The sequence below is a fragment of the Cricetulus griseus genome, chromosome 2 (assembly GCF_003668045.3).
Source record: "Cricetulus griseus strain 17A/GY chromosome 2, alternate assembly CriGri-PICRH-1.0, whole genome shotgun sequence".
In the NCBI taxonomy this organism is placed as follows: Eukaryota; Metazoa; Chordata; class Mammalia; order Rodentia; family Cricetidae; genus Cricetulus; species Cricetulus griseus.
Window position 1 is genome coordinate 96,371,830 of NC_048595.1, and position 19,348 is coordinate 96,391,177.

General features: G+C 49.1%; 1 protein-coding gene across 2 annotated transcripts in view; it reads left to right on the top strand.

Moving 5' to 3' along the window:
* Anks6 (ankyrin repeat and sterile alpha motif domain containing 6) overlaps window positions 1-19,348 on the top strand; it is a 43,967-nt gene that overhangs the window by 9,509 nt on the left and 15,110 nt on the right. Inside the window, exons 3-11 of one of the 2 annotated variants that reach the window (XM_027403134.2) lie at window positions 1,731-1,775; window positions 2,739-2,943; window positions 4,772-4,878; window positions 7,868-8,016; window positions 8,197-8,395; window positions 9,134-9,183; window positions 12,101-12,304; window positions 13,712-13,865; window positions 15,762-15,961. In XM_027403134.2, the coding sequence (XP_027258935.1) occupies window positions 1,731-1,775; window positions 2,739-2,943; window positions 4,772-4,878; window positions 7,868-8,016; window positions 8,197-8,395; window positions 9,134-9,183; window positions 12,101-12,304; window positions 13,712-13,865; window positions 15,762-15,961 (1,313 nt within the window). The remainder of the gene's footprint in view (window positions 1-1,730; window positions 1,776-2,738; window positions 2,944-4,771; window positions 4,879-7,867; window positions 8,017-8,196; window positions 8,396-9,133; window positions 9,184-12,100; window positions 12,305-13,711; window positions 13,866-15,761; window positions 15,962-19,348) is intronic. The other variant, XM_035439883.1, reaches the window with a different exon arrangement.

Sequence of the window (19,348 nt, forward strand, 5' to 3'; positions counted from 1 at the left end):
GCGGAGATTGGGGCAGGTTTCTTCTACATGAGACATGGCAGGGTCCCTGGAACTACTCTGATGTGGACAATACCACTAAAGTCCAGAGTGAAGAAAGGCCCAGCCCAGCACCATGGACCATCAGTGCAACACAGCTGCCTCAGCCTTGAGAACCAGGCTGGACTGTCAGTGATTAATTGTGTCAGGCGGCTGCTTAGCAACCAGCACTAAGATTCCTACCTCTCAAAAAAGTCCTGCTTTGGGAAAGCCCAGGGCCCCAGCAAACTGGGCTTGTAAGCACTTAAAGGCACTTACATTTTTACAAATTATATGTTTATGAGTGTGTTGCCTACATGTATGTCTGTATACTTGTGGTACCCTAGAAGGCCAGGAGAGGGCATCAGATCCCCCGCAACTGGAGTTAGAGATGTTTGTGAGCTATCATGTGGGTGTTGGGCATCAAACCTGATTCCTCTGGGAGAGTAACCAGTGCTTTTAACTGCTCGGCCATCTCTCCAGCCACTAAAGGTGCAATGTCAGATGTTGATATTTCACAGGCAAATTTAGCCCTATTGTTCTGTGGCCCTGGCTATTCTTGACATTGAGAGTCATGGAGTCACACCATTATGTGACTGCTGGGGGCCAATTAGTATAGAGGTAATCTCAGTAAGCTCCATGCTTCTGAAGCATCTCCCTTCTATGCCAGTTGCTGACCCTTGGGACAACCTGGTGGCATGGGTATTGTCTCCATGCTGTAATAGTGGGACAGCCTGTCTAGAAGTGTACATTCTAGTTCACATGGAGCTCAGACTCACTGCTCCTCCCAGTGGCCCAGAGCCATAGGTGGTGGCCCAGAGCATAGATGTCCCTTCTGGAGTTCAGGAAGGTGGCAGGAATCTTGCCTGTGCTGCCCAGCATGCTGATTAGCTTTAAGGAATGTCTGTTTGTGGACAAACTGTAGGGACCCTGGTGGCATGAGTATGTGGAGGGCGGGGCTTGCACTGGTAGACATGGAGTCTCAGCACCATCTGAAGGGGCGGGGTCCAGTGTGAGGATGTCTGATGGACGATTGTCTAGACAGCTATCTAGAGACTGGGCAGAGGCATCTCACTCAGGTCGTTAGTGCTTGGGAAGACAGAAAAAGATGCCTTTTCTGGGGGCCATGGTCATGACTTCCCACGCTTAGCTGCCCAAGGGTCAAAGTGAAAGTACAAGGGTCCTTTCACCTTGTACTTAGTTCATTGTTGTTAAATTTTAGGGTTTTTTTGTGGGGGAGGGTCAAGACAGGGTTTCTCTGTGGTGTTGGAGGCTGACCTGGAACTAGCTCTTGTAGACCAAGCTGGTTTCAAACTCACAGAGATCTACTTGCCTATGGCTCCTGAGTGCTGGGATTAAAGGTGTGTGCCCACCACTGCCCGGCAAGTTTTTTCTTGTTTTTAAATCAGTTTCCTTTCCAAGTTCTTTTAGAATGGACTTTTTGATTAGCCTAGATAAATATACCCCAAAATTTTCAGTGCCTAAATCTAATAGCTTCTTTGGCTTGAAGTTGGAGCAATGGTCTGTCTCTTCAGGGTTTCCAAAAGCCAGTGGTGATAGTGGCCCAGAGGGCTGTCACATACTCCGCTGCCCCTAGCCATGGCCCCATGGCTCCTAAGGCATACCCTTTAGAAAGCCAGCCTGTGCTCTGACTACGGCAGCTTTACAATTATGTTACACTTTTCCTCAGCTAACTCTGAAATCTGTTTGCCTAGATGAGGAGAAGAGTCGACCTGACATTTTCCATGCACTGAAGATGGGTAAGTGCCTCAGAAAGCAGCTTCAGATGTTGAAGAGCCCGAGGTCACACCCTCAGGCCTCACCCCTGTACCTATCCATGAGTACAAGGAATCTGCTGAAGAAATGCAGTTTGAGGATTTTGTTTTGTTTTTTTTCCAATAATTTTTTAACTCTTGTGAAATTATAATTCACTCTCCCCAGGGAAGTGTGAGCCCTGGGGCCCATATTTATTAAAGCATTCTACCCATAGGTTCTAGAATACTCTCCCATGTCCCTACTGCCCCACAACTAGATGCTGAGCTGTACCCTGGCTCCTCTCTCTACTGGCCTCGGTGTTGTTATGACAGAAGGGCCCTTTATCCCAGAGTTTCCATATGTGTGTGAGAGAATGTGTCACATGCATGCCATGGCATCAGGTGGGGGGCAGAGGTCAACTTCTGGTGTTGCTCAAATCCCACCTTCCTTTCTTCTACCATGAGAGAGTTTTTCTTACTGTTCTTCATCATATGCCAGGCCAGCTAGCCTGCAACCTGCTGGGACTCTCCTACCTTCCTACAGGAAGATTACAGACACTTGTGCTACATGTCTGCCTTTTGTGTGAGCCAGAGACTTGAACTCAGTTCCTCATGCTTGCATGGCAAGCACTTTTACCTACTGGTCTATCTCCCAAGCTCCAGACACCACCTTCAGGCAGCCCTTCTGGATCTCCACTCATCATCTAGAACTGTATTTTCCCTCTGCAGGCCTGTGGCCCTTCCTCATTCTCTCTACTCCCTGAGACAGAGGAAGTACTTCTGTTTGCTCATGTGCTGGTCTCCATCTGTCATAGATAGAGGGGTCTCAGTGGGGCTCTCTCTGACCTGCCTTAGTGGCCCCCATGACTACAGCAGAGGTAGTGAGCAGATGTTCATCAGGAGAGACAGCTGGATACATAAGCATGTGATGCTAGGGCCACGGGTCACCTGGAGGTGTGCTGTTTGTAGGAAACTTCCAGCTGGTCAAGGAGATTGCTGATGAAGACCCCAACCACGTGAACCTGGTCAACGGGGATGGAGCGACCCCACTGATGCTGGCAGCTGTTACAGGGCAGTTGGCCCTGGTACAGCTGCTGGTGGAGAAGCATGCAGACATGGACAAGCAGGACAGCGTGCATGGCTGGACAGCCCTCATGCAGGCCACCTACCATGGGTCTGTGTCTCCCACTCCCTCCACAAGTCCCTCCACGTGAGACCAAGCAGGTGCTCTGGCTGGGGGGATGGGGTTTTCTGACTTGAGATGCAACCTGAAGCTTAGGGCTGTGAAGACACTGAGGCCTGCAGAAAAGATGGAATGAATGCAGGCTCAGTTCAGCCAGCCTCCTGCCTCTATCCAGGGCACTTGCTAGCGTGCCATGGAATCTCCCCCTGGCTGTGGAAACCCATGCAGCAGGCGCATCTTAGATAGAAAGATGCCTTTCTCATTTGTTTTCAGCTGAATAATGTGATTGGTTCATTTGGAGTTTTCACATGGTGGTTCAGAGACCTCCATTAAGCGTCCCCTCTGTGATGTGAGCAGTGGTCACACATGTCTGGACTTTCATGATTTTAGTTAAACACTCATAGTCTTCTTGACCACCTTTAAAATAATGTGATCATCCCAGCCAAGTGGGCTGCCACCCTCCTTCAGACCTCTTTAGGGACATGGTATAGCTGCTAAATGCCCTGGTTCCCCTTAGGGGATTTCCTCTTGCCTGGTTCAACTGGCCACATTACACTCCTGTATTGGCTATGTTATCTGATGAGCCTAAAATCTCTGACTCTGCAGAACCTTCTGGAAGGTCTCTGTAGGTCCTTCCTACAGAGGTAGGTGTGGTGGCTGAGTGCTTTGGGGCAGATGCCCTGGTTTTTGTTATCATTAAGGAAGGAGCATTAGGACTGATACAAAGCACATTTGCTCCTAAGCTGCTGGGTGGTAAGACATAATGGTCCTCGAGAACAATGGTGATTGCCCGTGCCCTGCTTAAACATGTGAAGACTGTGTGCCTGGTTAATGTTGCCAGACTTGTTGTCTGGGAACACAGCCACACTTTTCCTGCCGCTTGATGGATTAGCCAATTTTGTGTTGCTCTTAACAAAATGTCTGAGGCAGTTAATTTATGAAGAGAAAGGTTTATTTTGGCTCATGGTTCTAGAGGTTCCTATTCAAGTTGGAGCAGTCCCAAGGCTTCTAACCTCTGGTGAAAGTATCCATGACAAGGGCAGTGTCTTAGTTAGACTTTCTATTGCTGTGAAGAGACACCAATTCTATTTATTTATTTATTTATTTATTTATTTATTTATTTATTTATTTATTTATTTGGTATTTTGAGGCGGGGTTTCTCTGTGTAGCCCTGGCTGTCCCAGAACTCACTCTGTAAACCAGGTTGGCCTTGAACTTACAGAGCCTGCCTCTGCCTCCCAAGTGCTGGGATTAAAGGCGTGAGACACCACCATCTGGCCTGACCATAGCAACTCTTATAAAGGAAAACATTTAATGGGGTGGCTTATAGTTCAGAGGTTCAGTTCATTATCATCATAGTGGGACATGGTGGTGGTACAGGCAGACATGGTGCTGGAGAAGGAGCTGAGATCCACGGCAACAGGAAGTGGTCTGAGACACTAGACACAGTTTGAGCATATGAGACCTCAAAGCCCACCCCCGCAGTGACACACTTCCTCCAGCAAAGCCACACTCACTCCAACAAAACCACACCTCCTAGTAGTGCCACTCCCTGTGAGCTTATGGGGGCCAATTACATTCAGACTACCACAGGCAGGGAGCAAGTGTCCAAACAAGTGCTCAATCCAGGGGGCAAAGCCAAAGGTTCATAACCCGCTTTTGGGGCACATACACAATGACCAGTAAGCCTCTATAAGGCCCCAGCTCTAATGGTCCATCCACAGCACCTTCCGTGACCTTGCCTTTGCGTATGGGCTGTAGGGCGATCGATATCTACATGCGAAGAGGGAGTCTAACTGCCTGCCTCTTTGCTCCCCAGAAATAAGGAAATTGTCAAGTATCTGCTAAATCAAGGGGCTGATGTTGCTCTTCGGGCCAAAAATGGCTACACGGCCTTTGACCTGGTGATGCTGCTGAATGATCCTGGTGAGTAAGCCTACAGAAGGTACTCGGCCTCCATGCCCTTCCTCACCCGGGAACCAAACAGTGCCTCCCATAACTGTATGAAGCCTATGCTGATGTGTAGAAAAGCCAGTCTCAGGTGTCAAGGGCACACCCCATGCCCTTGGGACACTCTGCTAGCCTCCTTCCAGCAATAGCCTCTGTGTAGTTGCTAGGGAGAGGGGGCAAACAAGGGCATGTGGTTTTGCAGGCTGTTAGGACCTAGACCCATTCTGTGGTCACAGCCAGAAATGCTAAGTGACTTTGCAGGAAACATAAAGGACCTTTGACAAGAAAAGCCCAGTGGAGGAGGAGCCCCACTCTATTCCATGTGAGGGGCTGCAGGCCAAGCTCCTGTACTAGTGTGTCCACCTCATTTGCCTCTCTGGGTTGCCATGGCCCTGCTGCTCCCCTCCATTCCCCCTGCTGGCCCTCTTCTAAGGCCTGGGGATTCCAAATAAGGGCTGGGCCTCTGGTATATCATTAGCTCCATTATCCTGGAGGTTCAGTCTAGAGATGGAGGAGTTCAGAGGCCTCCTAAGCCATAGGCTCTGAGCCTGAGTTGGGATCCCAACCCCAAGTTGTAGGAATGGCAGAAGCTAGTTTCCTCTTCCCACCATGTGGGTTTGGGGATTGTACTCAGCGCATCAGGCCTGCTAGCAGATGCTGTTGCCCTCTGGATCCATCTCTATACCGTAGCCTCTTTTCTTCTCCTTCTAAGATAGGGTCTCACTGTGTAGCCCGAGCTAGCCTTAAACTCAGCCTCCTGACTGGGCATGTGGGCATGTTCCAGACCCATGCTTAGTGTTTGGGGGCTTTTTTTATGATTAAAATGTTTTGTATGTATGATTGGCTTGCTTACATGTATGTCAATGAGGCACATACACGCAGTGCCCATGGAGGTCAGGTAGTGCATTGGATCCCCTGGAACTACAGCCTAATATGAACTGACATGTGGGTGCCGGGAACTAAACCCAGCTCCTCCGCAAGAGGAATAAATGCTCTGAGCTGCTGAGCCATTTTTCCAACCCCTGGGTTTTTAAGTGAAAATTCTGTCCAGAATTTCATCCAAACACTTGTCTGTTATCAAATTCTTAGAGAGTTGGTTGGTACTTTCTGTCTTTCTTATTTACTGCTGCATCCTAAAGGACGTAAGGACATTGGAAAGGATGGACAGGTAGAAGAGTTCCAGGTGAGTCCAGGTGGTCCCCAGCACAGGACCTCCTCCTGGGGGATCTGACCCATGCTTTCCTCACTGCACAGGGCTGCATCCCCAGCCCAGGAGCCCTGAGTGCTTTCTTTACATTTTGTTCAACAAGTGCATTTAATTTTTTTGTTTGTTTGTTTTTTGAGACAGGGTTTTATTACTTTGGAGGCTATCCTGGAATTCCCTCTGTAGACCAGGCTGGCCTCAAACTCACAGAGATCTGCCTGCCTCTGTCTCCCAGGTACTGGGATTGAAGGCTTGTGTCACTAATGCCCAGCTGCATTTCAATTTTTTTATTTGCATTTATTTTATGCTGTTTTTTTTTTCTGGTGCCAAAGATTTTGTTCTGTAGTTTCCCGAGATGTGGTTTGTTTCTGTGCAGCCTCCTCTGAAGCGACATTGTATTCCTTTTCAGTGAGGTTGTCTCAGGGAGGCAGGGGGTTCGCCTGTGGGTTAAAATGACCATGAAAGCTTCAGTTTGATGGTGCATCTTCTTTTTGTTTGTTTAATTAACATTTTTCATTTATTTTACATACCGACCACAGTCAGACCCTCCCCATTACTCCCATCCCCATCCACTCCTCCCTCTTGCTTCATTCAGAAAGGGCCAGGCCTCCCATGGGCTTGCACAAAGCACAGCACATCAGGTTGAAGCAGGACTGAGCTCCTCCCCCTGTATTGAGGCTGAGGTAATCCAGCATGGGGAACAGGCTCCCAAAAGTCAACTAAGTGTCAGGGACAGGTCCTGATCTCACTACTGGGAGCCTTACAAACGACCAAGCTACACAACTGTCAGATACATGCAGAGGGCCTCGGTGGGTCCCATGCAGGCTTCCTGACTGTTGGTCCAGAGTCCATGGGCTCCCAGGAGATCAGGTCAGTTGTCTCTGGGGATTCGTTCCCCTGATAGTGCATCTGAAATTTAACTCTGCATCTTAGGTGCTTGACTCAGCTGGAAATGTTCAGTGACTGGAGAACCAGCATCTAAATCTTAAGTTCAGCATCACTCTCTGCATTTTTAAGTGTGTGCAAAAAAAATTGAGCACTGTTTTGGGGGCCACTGATGCAGTTCCCAGCCTTACTGTTTAGCCTGGGCATTCCTATGCCTCTCCCATTATACTGCTGGCACACACTGATTCTTTGAAAGACAACCGTGGGATACTTGGTGACATTGTAGATATGCATACCTCTGATGGTCTGGGCAGTTTCACAGATGTCCTTAAAGTGAAAATGAAGATTTGAACCTCTTGATTTGCATGGTTTTGTAGGGCTTTCTGAGTCAAGAGAACAGTGAGCCATTTTCATAGGCACTTGCAGGATGTGCTAGTGTGATTTAAAATCCTCTTTAGTGCATACTGAGTTCCAGCACCTTGAGCATCCAAGGAATTCCCTTGAAATCCCCAAGACATGTTTATATGTTTATATGCTGGGGATTAATGCCACCTCCTTATGGCATTACACAGAGGGACTGTGTAATTCACCTGCCATTACCCAGGGTAGTATAGAGACAGAATAGGAACTGCTGTAGTCTGGCTGAGATCCTGTGCTTTTCAATGCTCAGTCTCCTGACTTCTGGGATGGGGGTGGGCAGGAGAATCTCTGAGAACAGCAAATGGAGAGGCGAGGAGGTTGGGCCGGGGACTCATGGGTTATGCCCACTCTGGTGTTGCAGGACTGAGTTCTAAGTGTGAAAAGGGTTGATTTGGGCCCTTCCCCAGGGTCAGGAAGATGTATTCACAGGTTAAATGCTGTCTTTGGTGCCCATAGACACTGAACTTGTTCGACTGCTGGCGTCTGTGTGCATGCAGGTGAATAAGGACCGAGGCCGGCCCAACCACCGGCCACCCCTGCCCCACTTGAAGGCCAGGCAACCCTGGAGCATCCCCATGCTGCCTGACGACAAGGGAGGACTGAAGGTTTGCCTTCCTCTTTGAGAGGGCAAGGGGAGGATTTGGCCAGCAGTGTGATCTTTAAGGGTTGATTGGTGGCACCTGCCTGGCACCGAGGAAGGGGGAAGCTGTATGGAGTAGGACCCTTGTCCCCGGGCCTGTTCTTTTGTGCCTGCAGCTGACTTCTGTCTCCTCCCTCCCACACAGTCCTGGTGGAGCCGGATGTCCAACAGGTTCCGAAAGCTGAAACTTATGCAGACACTGCCACGTGGGCTGGCTGCCAATCAGCCTTTGCCTTTCTCTGAGGAGCCTGAGTTGGCGCTGGACTCCACCATGCGGGCGCCTCCCCAGGACAGGACTAGCCGCCTTGGACCACCTGAAGTAGTCCATGCAACCAAAGACAGCGGTGAGAAGGGTTGCATGTGGGTTAGTTTCCAGTAGAGGCACCAAGGCCCAAGTCCCACCCACAAGCTACTGGCCATGTGATGGTGTGGGGATGAGACATGGGAGCAGTGGCTGGTCTGGGAGACACTAGAAGTAGGCAGACTCCATGCCAACTGTAATAAAGTGGGCAGCAGAAATCAGCACAGGAGCCCCATGTTCTGGTTCTTCACTTCCTGCTAAGGGACCACAGGCCAGGCACTGCCTCTCTTGCCTTTGGTGCTTGGTATCTGCACAATCCAACGCAATTGGCTTGTGGTGCTGAAAGTGTCTCAGAATCCAGTGAGTCCCTGCAGTGAGGTAGAGCGCTGCACACCACTAGGGACATTCAACAGACTGAACAACCTCTGCAGGTTTCTGAAGGAGATGTCCACACTGGAAGGAAAATAGGTTGGATAAGATCCCTCCGGTAGTCAGATTCCATCCTGGATCGACCCCTTTGGCACCGCTGTTAAGACAGACCATTGAGTGGGCCCGCCACTGTTTGACCCAGCACAGCAGTGGCTTCTGGAGAGGCTGAAAACATACTCTCCGAGATGACTTTAAATGCCTTCCGTCTATTAGTATATTGAATACCAATTGTTATTAAATATTTAAGCCCCCGGGAGAGCTGGATTTCCAGGACGTGGGGCCCCCCTACGCCATTCTGCAGGCTATGGTCACAGGGAGGGGCATTTCAGGAAGCATCTATTTGTTTTTGCAGGTCCTGGGAGCCCAAGAAGAGAGAAGGAAGATGTGTTGCTGACAACCATGGTGAGTGGGGTGCCTAAAAGCATTTAAGGCAAGAGAGGCAGTGCCTGGCCTGTGCTCCCCTAGAGGGGGGCGAAGAACCAGAACGTGGGCTTCTGAGCTGGCTGCTTCTGCCCACTCTATTACATTTGGCACGATGACTGCCAGTCCCTGGCTGGTTGATACTGAGGAGAAGGGGTGTGAGCATTGGCCTCCATGTGTGGGCACCGGTGAATGAAGCAGTGGCTCCTAGGGGTTAGAGCAGATGCCAGCCCTGAACTGTGAATGAGGCCTTATGGGCACTTGTGGCTCATATAACTTGCTATGTAGCCAAGGGTGACTTAACTTCAGATCTGCCCACGTTTATCTCCTGAGCTCTGGGGTTAATGGAATCAGTCCATCATGCCAGGGTGCACAGTACCTGGGCATTGTGTATGCTAGGGAAACATTCTTCCAGTGGAGACACACCCCCAGATCTTGGTGGCCAAATCTAAATCTTGGCCATGTTATAGGGACTAGAGGGGACAGATTGATGGCCAGTATTAGGCCATTCGGCCATTCTGGTTAAATGGGAGAGAAAAGGATATTTCTAGTCTAGGAGAGACCTCAGTTTCCTGATCTGTAAGCTTTAGAAGTAGGCTAAGCTAAGAGTTCAAATAGTCCCTGAAGTGACAGTGGTACAAATAAGACAACCTACTCCATGGAGTTGGGAACCTATACTCCTCTACTCTCAGTTCCCCATGCATGATCGATCATCTGTTACCAAGGCTACCTCACAGTCCAAGAGGGCTGCCAGAGCTCTGGCCATTACAGCCTGTGTTAGACTCTCCACTGCTAAGACAGACTGTTTTGAGTGCAACTTAAAAGGAAGAAAGATTTCCAAGGGCTCATGGCTCTAGAGGTTTCTGTCTGTGATCTCTTAGTTCTGTGGTGACTGTGATCATGGTAAAGGAAAGCCATTCAGTTTGTGTAGTGAGGAAGAGGGAGTGGATCCCACATGTCATTTCTGCTCATGGCAGCAGGGTTACAGATTAGTCACGTGGGCACAGCATACTGTGCAGGAGTCTGCTCCAGGTGGTCAGTCCCTATTAAACTCCAGGGATGTCATTGCTGAAGAGATGTGGAAGGTAGATCCCCAGAGAAAAGCTGCATTCTCTAACGCAGAGGGTGATTGTCATCACAGTGGTAGATTTTGAATGATATTGTCCCCCAGAAGGCTCAGCCTATGCTTGGCTCAGAATAAGCACTGTGTTATCTTACCTCTCTCCACTTGATGAAAAGTCTCAGGGTTAGAACACCTTGGCACCAAGATCCCAATTCTAGCCACCAGGGGGCAGTATTGTCAAAGACACATGAGCCTGAGCCACTGGCCTGTGAAGCCACAGGGTCAGAGATGCAGAGCAGAGTGGTCCTGGCCCTTGTCTACACTTTGCTTGGTCATCGGGTATAATTGATGGCCCTCAGGATTATCAAGATCACACATCCAGAGTGAGTCCTGATGGCACTTTTTTTGTTTCCATCCTTTGTGGTTTTTTCCTAAGCCTTTTTAGCATTTAAGATTGTGGAATCATGTTATACTAATAACAGCAAATACCTCAGCACTTCCTAAGTATTCAGCTCTTTCCACCTCCTCACACAGCCTTCCAGACAGAACCACGTAAGACCAGTGCCATTACAATTTCCCCATAGTGCGTTGGACCTGATTTATTAACAATTTACCATGATCTTTTCCATGTCATTAAAACCTTGTTTAGCCACATCATGTTTAATAGCCGTGTGACAGGACATTCCATCACAGAATGACTTCACCCAAGACAGACTCTTGGGAGTGGGGGGGGTCTATAGCTCTTTATAATCTTAATGGCTCTGCTCAACATCCGTATTCTGCCATCTCCTCCCTAATTATTCCTCAGGCAAAGAATGTGAAAGTCATTGGCTTCCAGAAGGGTTGCAGCAACTTCACACAAGGAGTAGAAGTGCCCAACTGTGGTGGATTGGCTGCCCTCGGGTAGAGGAAGCGTGGCCATCCCAGAGAGGGCAACACCCGTTCACTGACTGGAGAGAAACCACTTAGCCCATGAGGGAAACCTGGGTGGGGGGGTGGGCATTCTCCAGCCCTGGCACTCTTCTTGTGTGCAGCAGAGGGTAGCAGTGTGCCCACTTGGGTGGCCCATGGTGGGTGACTGCTGGTCCATGACTCTGTTGGCCCCAGGGTGGATGTTGCAGCCATTGGTGCAAAGATGCCTGCCTGCCCGCCTGCCCACCCACCCACCCCCGGGCAGAGTTAGCCGTGGGATGTCGGTCCCCACGGAGGACCATCTGGCACTATGTTCAGTCTTTTCTTAATTACCATGAATGTGGAGATGGGAATGCTGCTGCAGACATCCAGCAGTCAGGGCTATGTGGGTTTTATACCGACCCCAGGGATTCACTGTAAAACTAAGTCGTGGTTGAAAAACTGTCAGTGATGGAAGCATGGGTAGGGTGTGGCAGGAGTGTGGCTGAGCTTGGAGCCCTCAGCCTCTGCCCCTTATGCCTTCAGCCCAGCATAGAACATGCTGATTTTGTAGCTCTGCACCCTCCTTCTACACCCCTGGGCTGCAGGCTTGCCTACATCCTTCCCATCGTATGTCTGGAATGTTCTTTGCCCCAGCTTCCCTGCCCCCTCCATTGGGCTCAGTTCCTTGCCACTTCAGGATGGTCCCCATCCCCTTTGTTTCCCCCTCTAGCATCTCTCCGTCTCTCTGGTTCTCTGTCCCTTCCCATGCCCTCATCTTGCCACAGTGCACTGGTTACTGGGAGGAGAGCCTGTGGTGTTATCTGGGCTCCTGTTGGCAGTGGAGAAGCAAGCAGGGTGCCATCATCTATAGTACTGGAAAACCGGATCCTTCCCCAGTGTGGAAGCTTCCTGGCCCATCTAATCCTGGCTTGTCTTTTTCAGCTACGGAATGGAGCTCCCTTCCCTCGGCTCCCCAGTGACAAGCTGAAGGCCGTCATCCCACCCTTCCTGCCCCCGTCCAGCTTTGAGCTGTGGAGCTCTGACAGGTCCCGCATGTGTCACAATGGGAAGGCGGACCCCACAAAGACTGTGCTGCCCCCAAGAGCCAGCAGGGCCCACCCTGTGGGCTGCATGGGCACAGACACCGTAAGTTGTCTCGTTGCTGGACTGTGACATTGCTCACAGAGATCTGGATGTGTGGCAGCAGAAGGACCTCAGACACTAGGACCCCTGGTCATAGCTGCTTTGTTCTTCGAAGTGAGCCATGTCCCTTAGTCTAAGTAAATCCTACCAAAGAGCCAAGCATGTGGAAGGTTAAAGTGTTGCAAGGGTGGGGTGTGGGGGCAGGGACCACTGTCGTCTCTGGGATCCTGGAATGTTGGGTGTGTGAAATGAGGTGGGACTGTCAGTCAGAACATGCCCTAAGATCGCTTCCCATAGCTACGCTTTCTGGAAAATATCACTAACCCCTGTATGTAAGCACTGATGCTTCATCCCCTCAGCAAGTATTCACTGACCTCTTTCTCCATGGGATATAGAACACTGGGCACCCAGAAGATGAGAATGTGTTCTGGGAGCTAGGTGGGCAGCCAGGAAGGCCTCCAGGAGCACCCAGCAGAGGGAGGTGTGAGGCCTCACTGCTCTCTGGTCACCTCAGGCTGCATGTTTTCTTTCAGTGCAATGTTTACTGCAGCATTGTGGGTGGGGCTGTGCCCCGGCTGAGGCTGATGGTGGGGGTGGGGGGAACCTGCTTCAGTGACTTAATGCTTCTGTGAACTCTTCTGGGCATACCCTGGCTTGTAGTTTCATCTCTTCGGTCCCTGTCCCTGCCTCTGCCAACTTCTGTCACAAGGAGGCCTGAGATTGTACTTAGGGAGCATCTAGGTGACCCAGGCAAGTTCCTATTCTGCTCTGTTCTGATTTGTTTATTTTTATCTTATGTTTATGAGTGCTCTACCTGCATGTGTATACAGTGTTTGCAGAGGCCACAAGAGAGCGTCAGATCCTCTGGAGCTAGAATTGCAGACTGTTGTGAGGCTCCATGTGGGTGCTAGGAACCAAACCTATGAGTTCCCTGAAAGAGCAGTCAGTACTCCTAGTCTTTGAGCCACCTATCCAGCCCCATGTCCCTGTTGGCACACCTTTGATAAGTACCTCTAAGGTGGTGACACCTGACAGCATTCACGGGTTCTAGAGATGAGGATGCTCGCCTGTCTTCTGGGGTAACCATTCAGCCCACTGAAGCCTTTGTTCCTTCTGAGTGATTCCAGCATGCCCTGGCTAACACTTGAGGGCAGGCCTTGGAGGGAAGCACAGGTCTGAGTGGCCAAGAGGCCATTGATCAACAGTGGGTGGTTAGAGTAAGCTTGCACCCACTGTTGATCCTCAGTGACATGCTGTGGCCCAGCCTGCGTTAATGGGTTGTTAGCAGGTGGAAGCAAGCTCTTTCCCGTGGGGGAGGGACCCTGGTGGGCACAGCATGCATGTACTGCTGTGCTGTGGGTGGGCAGGACAGACGGCCCAGTCCTAACTGGTTCCACCTTGCATTTGCAGGCTGCTGGCAGGCCAGTAAAATTCCCCAGCATTTCCCGGAGCCCAGCCTCTCCTGCCAGCTCTGGGAGCTTCAACCACTCACCTCATTCCTCAGGAGGTGCCAGTGGTGTTGGGGGCATGAGCAGGCTGGGTGGGGAGCTGCATAACCGCTCAGGTGAGTAGCTACAGGCCACTCGGGGAGATGGCATGGTCCCTGGCCAGGGTACCAACTGGCCCTGAGCTCCATCTACACTCAATACCACAAATGGCTGCACTCCAGCATGCTTCTTGGTGTAGCTAGAGAATTCTCAATGAAGTGACACTTCAGGGTTGTTTTCACTCTTTTTCCCAAGATGGAGCCAAATGAGAAGGAAGAAGTCAAGTCCATAATGTTTTCCTTATTTCTTGTAAAGTGTTATAACAAATGGAAAAAAATGCCAAAGGTTTTCATGGTACACAAATTTCTTGAAGGCTAAGCCTGGGGAACTTCTATCCTGCCATCCATTGAACAGACAAGGATACCAAAGCTCAGAGTGGGAAAGAGACATGCCCAGACTTATCCAGCAAGCTGGAGGCAAGGAAATGTCAAAGCAGGGACCCCTCAGTTCTAATCCACAGCACACTTCCAAGTCCTCACAGAGATCTTGAGGACCAGCCAAAGCCAGCTCTTTGACAGGGACACACCTGTGGCATGCCACTGCATAAGGCATGCATGCATTTGGCAAAAACAAAGCAAAACAAACAAACAAACAAAAACTTGAAGTCCGGATGAACCAAAAGACAAAAAAGGGGGTTAGGGAGCATAAGCTCACCCACAGGGGCTCACTCATCACCAGCATTTTGCTGTAACTTTGCAGTGTTTTATTTTGTGCATATTATGAATATTTATAGTCAGAATGATTTATTGAACACTGTGCCAGGCACGATGCTGAGCCATTTAAATGGTCCCTGAACAATTCCTTTAGTTGTCTTCCGCATGCTACAGGTGAGGGAGCTGGGGTTCAGTGGCTCACCTGGGTCATATACCTCTGACCTCTGAACCCAGGCAGCTGCTGCAGAGCCCTGATTTGCTTGGTGTGGCCACTTCCTAGTGAGCTGTGTCCTGTATTATTGCTCATGCAGACAATGCCCCCTGAAATTAAAAAACATTATTTTGTGACGTGACTTTGTGTATGTGTGTGTGAGTGTGGGTATGCCACAACATGAGTGGAGGGCAGAGGACAATTTATAGGCATCAGTTCTCTCCTTCCATCCTGTGGGGCCTGGGGATTTCCCTCAGGTGTGTAGGCTTAGCAGGTGCCTCTAGCTAGTGAGTCATCTGGCTGGCCCCCAGGTGATACTTTCAGGCCTGTTCAGTGATCTCTGGAGCCTAAGCTCTATGACTGAGTCACCAATTTCCTTTTTTTTAAAAAAAAAGTTAATGTAGATAGTTTGTTGTTAGTGAGCTCTCTACCATTTTGTTATATCCCTCACTCCTTTCACTTTTTACTATGAGGTTGGCCATCACTAAGTTGCTCAGTCAGGCCTTGAATTTGCAGCCCCTCCCCCCTCCACCTGAATCCTCCTCCCTGGTAGCTTAGGTTCCAGGCCCATACCACTAGACCCAGCTAGTCAGCACGCTCTGTCTTCCAGTTCCATGTAAGTGCCGGCAGGTGCACCTGGCAGGGACTAACCAACAGCATTGCCCCATGAATACCTGTTCCAGTGGCTTCCTGGGAACAGCCCCAGGAAGTGAGTGTCTGTGTGTGTCCATGTGTCCATCCCAACTCCTCTCCAGGCTACAGTACATTCAGAGAAGCTGAGAGGGAAAAATGGCAATTAGAGTGCAGTTAGAAGCAGGGCGCTTAGAGTTCTATGGGGTTAGGGATTTCTACATGCTGGCCCTGGGAGGAGTGAAGGCAAGCTGGCTCTTACCCACCCTGCTTCTCACCATGTGACACTTAGTCCCCCTCAGCCCCTCCGTGCCCTCTTGTAGAACTCTTACCAGCCTGAGCCTTGAGATAGCTCACAGTTCACCGTGGAGCAGGAAGGACTCTTGCCACAGTGCTCACTCCTTTCTCTGTCTCCTCAGGTGGCAGTGTAGACAGTGTCTTGTCCCAGATCGCTGCTCAGAGGAAAAAAGCAGCTGGATTGTCTGAGCAGAAGCCCACCCAGCGCTCCAGCCAGCGGTCTAGTCCTGTGGGGCCAGCGCCCGGCACCAGCCCACCTGAGTGTCCAGCCTCCCTCGTGGGCAGTGGAGGTGACTCTTCCAGTGGCACTTCCAGCAGCAAGGTGCTTGTTCTCTGGATGCCTGTGGCACCTGTAGCTTGTTCTCCCATGACCCACATGTGGGACTGGGGTGTCAGGGTGGAGGGAGCCTCAGTGGCACTGCAGTCATGGCCTCTCCTGTAGAGTCTGCATCTGCCCCCTGTAGGCCTGTGTTCACCCCACCTCTTCTGCAGTGGGGCACGGGGTGGGGGTGCTGAAAGGGACCCCTGTGCACACTTGCGTGTGTTCATTGAGTCCCGCCTTTCACACGCAGAGGGTTAACAGGACCAGGGAAGCCTGCTTGACTGAACCTCAGCTCACTTAGCTACACTGCCAGCTCTTGGGTTTGTGTCTTAGCAGAAGTGTGAGAAATAGTGTTTCTACCCAGCTGTTACTGGCTCCATAACTTTCTGTTATCCCAACCCTTTCACAGCAAAACCTCATTATTTAAATTCCCTTTATAATTTAGTTAAGAAGTTTCTCCCTAGCACGTGAACTTATTCCTGTTATGTTCAGAATTATTTATACAAACGATGGTATAGTTAAGTTTATCTTAGAGTTCAGCTATAGAAAAAAGTTCCTCCTGATATTTTGATGCATTTTCTTTATCGGATACAAAAAGTTATATAACTCGTGTATTTGTCTTTTTACATTTTCTACTTGGCTACTCACAGCTACTCATTAAAATAAGTCTACTAGCAGAGGGCTTTTGAAGTAATTTTCTCCTTTGTTGTCTAAAATGTTCTATTATGATGGTTTTATTAACTGTGTTAAATATCATTTAGCTTTCTGTCAGTGATGTTGGAAATAGGCATGTAAGTTATTAACTATTACCTCACTTGGCCATATCTGTCAACTATAACAACATATAGCATGCATAGACTCTGATGAAAAGAAATTAGCTGTCAAAAGATGCACTCCAGGACAGTCATCGGGGGAATGAGCCAGTTCCTCGGTCTCCTGATGCTTAGTGTAGTAATGACTCCCCACCCTACCCTACTGCTCTTGACTCTCAGGGTGGGGTCTGGGAATCTGTTTCTGTCTCCTGACAGTTCATTTCCGCCAGGGTTCTTAGAAACCACTGCCCCAGTACGAGGACACAAAAATGGTCTCTCTGTCGTGGGCTCTGGTAGTAAGTGAAGAGAGGATGTGCTTTTCAACAGCTCCCTTGGGAAGAATAGAAATTAGTCTTCAAAACTGGAGCCCCCTGGATCTGGATTTTGTCCTTTGTTTTAAAGCAGAAGGCTCAATGCCATGATGAGGTATGTATGGGACTGGTTTCTGGCTTATTCGCCAATCATGGAAACCTGAATCATTGGTAAGACAGAAAGGGTGAGTGGGGACAGGGAGGCCACTTCTGCATCTCTGTAGGAGGTGTCAGCTGCACCCTCCACCATAAAGCCAAGGGTCATACTTGGAGCATTGGTGACTGGTCACAGATGAATCTGGGCATCATTCCTGACCCATTATTAGAAGATTTTTGGTTTTGGGTTTTGTTTTGTTTTTCTGTCATTTGAGGGTTTTCTAGGAATCTCCCTATTGCAGATGTATAGCTTGGCTCCATTATAGTTCTTTCCCCCTCCTGTAAGTGTGTCAAGATATTTTATGCCCTGGAGTATGATCTGTTTTGGTGAGAGTCCCATAGCCCCTCCTTTCAGGAAGAAAAATGTGTATTCTCTTGCTGACTCTGGGAAGGGCAACTCTTTCCAGAGTCACAGGTGTGGTTGTCTGGTAGCGTGGTCCATATGTTCCCAGAGAAGTGGTAACACCTGTAATTGTATAACATGGGGGTAAGTTATTTCTCTTTTCAGGTCTGCCATTTTCTGCCTCACTTACTTTAAAGTTCTACACACATTTGGGACTGATTTTTTTTTGTTTGTCTTTTGAGGCAGGAGCTCACTGTGTAGACCAGGCTGGCCTCAAACTCGCAAGAGATTCTCCTGTCTCTGCCTCCCCAGTGCTGACATTAAAGATGTGTGCCACCACACTTGACAATTGTTGTGTCTTAATGACCCCTGAATTACGATGCAGTGTCTCTCTATCCCCTAAGATCGGGACAAGGTGAATTTGTATGACACTGCAAGAACGAATGTAGCATCAGTAGTCCTCATGAATTCTGGAATCTTCCACACAGCCAAATCCAGTGGTGGACAAAAGAAAACCCTTCCAGCCAATTGGGGTTCATTATGCAAGTTGGGTTCAGCATTAGAAAGTCAGAGACTGTGACACAGCCTCTAACAGATGGAAGAAGGAATGTAGAAAAGAATTTAACAACACTCAGAATCCAGGGGCTGGAGAGACGCCTCAGTGGTTAAGAGCACTGGCTGCTCTTTCAGAGGACCCAGGTTTGAGTCCCAGCACCACAAGTTGACTCACAGCCATCTATAACTCCAGTCTGAGGAGATCATGCCCTCTGCTGGCTTTCTAGAGCACCTAGCATGTATGTGGTGTAGAGAAGCTAAAACACAAAGCAACAATCAAAGGGATTTCCTGTAAAATAAATATAGTGGCATCTCAATTGCCAGTAAAGACAAGACCAAGCACTCCCCTGATGGGGAGCTAGGATGCTGTCTACCGAGGATGCCTACCACTTACATCCTGTGCCGACAGAATGGAAAGGAAGAAACCAATCTCCCTCTACCCTTAGACAGTGTGTCTGTCCGTTAGAAAACTATAAGGACTGTGTGCAGATGCTCAGGGCTAATAGACCAGTTTAGCAAGCTCAGAGTAGAGGGCCAGGGGCTGGGTTGTAACTCAGAGAACATGAGACCAATATATGAGGTCAGTTGCATTTCTTTATACTAATGGTAAAAAAAATTAGAATTTTTTAAAATAAATTTTAAATTTAAAGATTCGATTTCTTTTATGTGTATGAGCTTTTTGTGTGCATCGTGTATCTGTACTATGTGTGTTTACAGGTGCCCACAGAAGTCAGAAGAGGATGTTGGGCACCCTGGAACTGGAGTTACTAATGGGTCTCAGCTGTCATGTGGGTGCTGGGAACTGAACCTGGGTCCTCTGCAAGAGCAACAAGTGCTCTTAACCACTGAGCCATCTCTCCAACCCCAACAATTAGAATTGTTAATTTGACATTTTATAAATATCATTTACATAAGTTTATATAAAAATGAAATGTGTTTAAATTTAGTAAAATGTGTCGAATCTGTAGGTTGAAAACTATGGAACACTGGTAAATCTTAGAAGCTTAACTCCATGAGGAGATGGGAGGCTCAATATTATTTAAGTACAAACCCCACCCCTCCTGGCAGCAACAGAGTGGCACCCAAGCCCAGCCTTCCTGACCCTGATGCCACTCTGCATCCTTCTGTCTCCGTTACAAGCATTCCAGTCCCAGCTAGATATGCTGTTGAGTAGGTACCATTCTCATCCTCTCCACCCACCAGGTGGTGG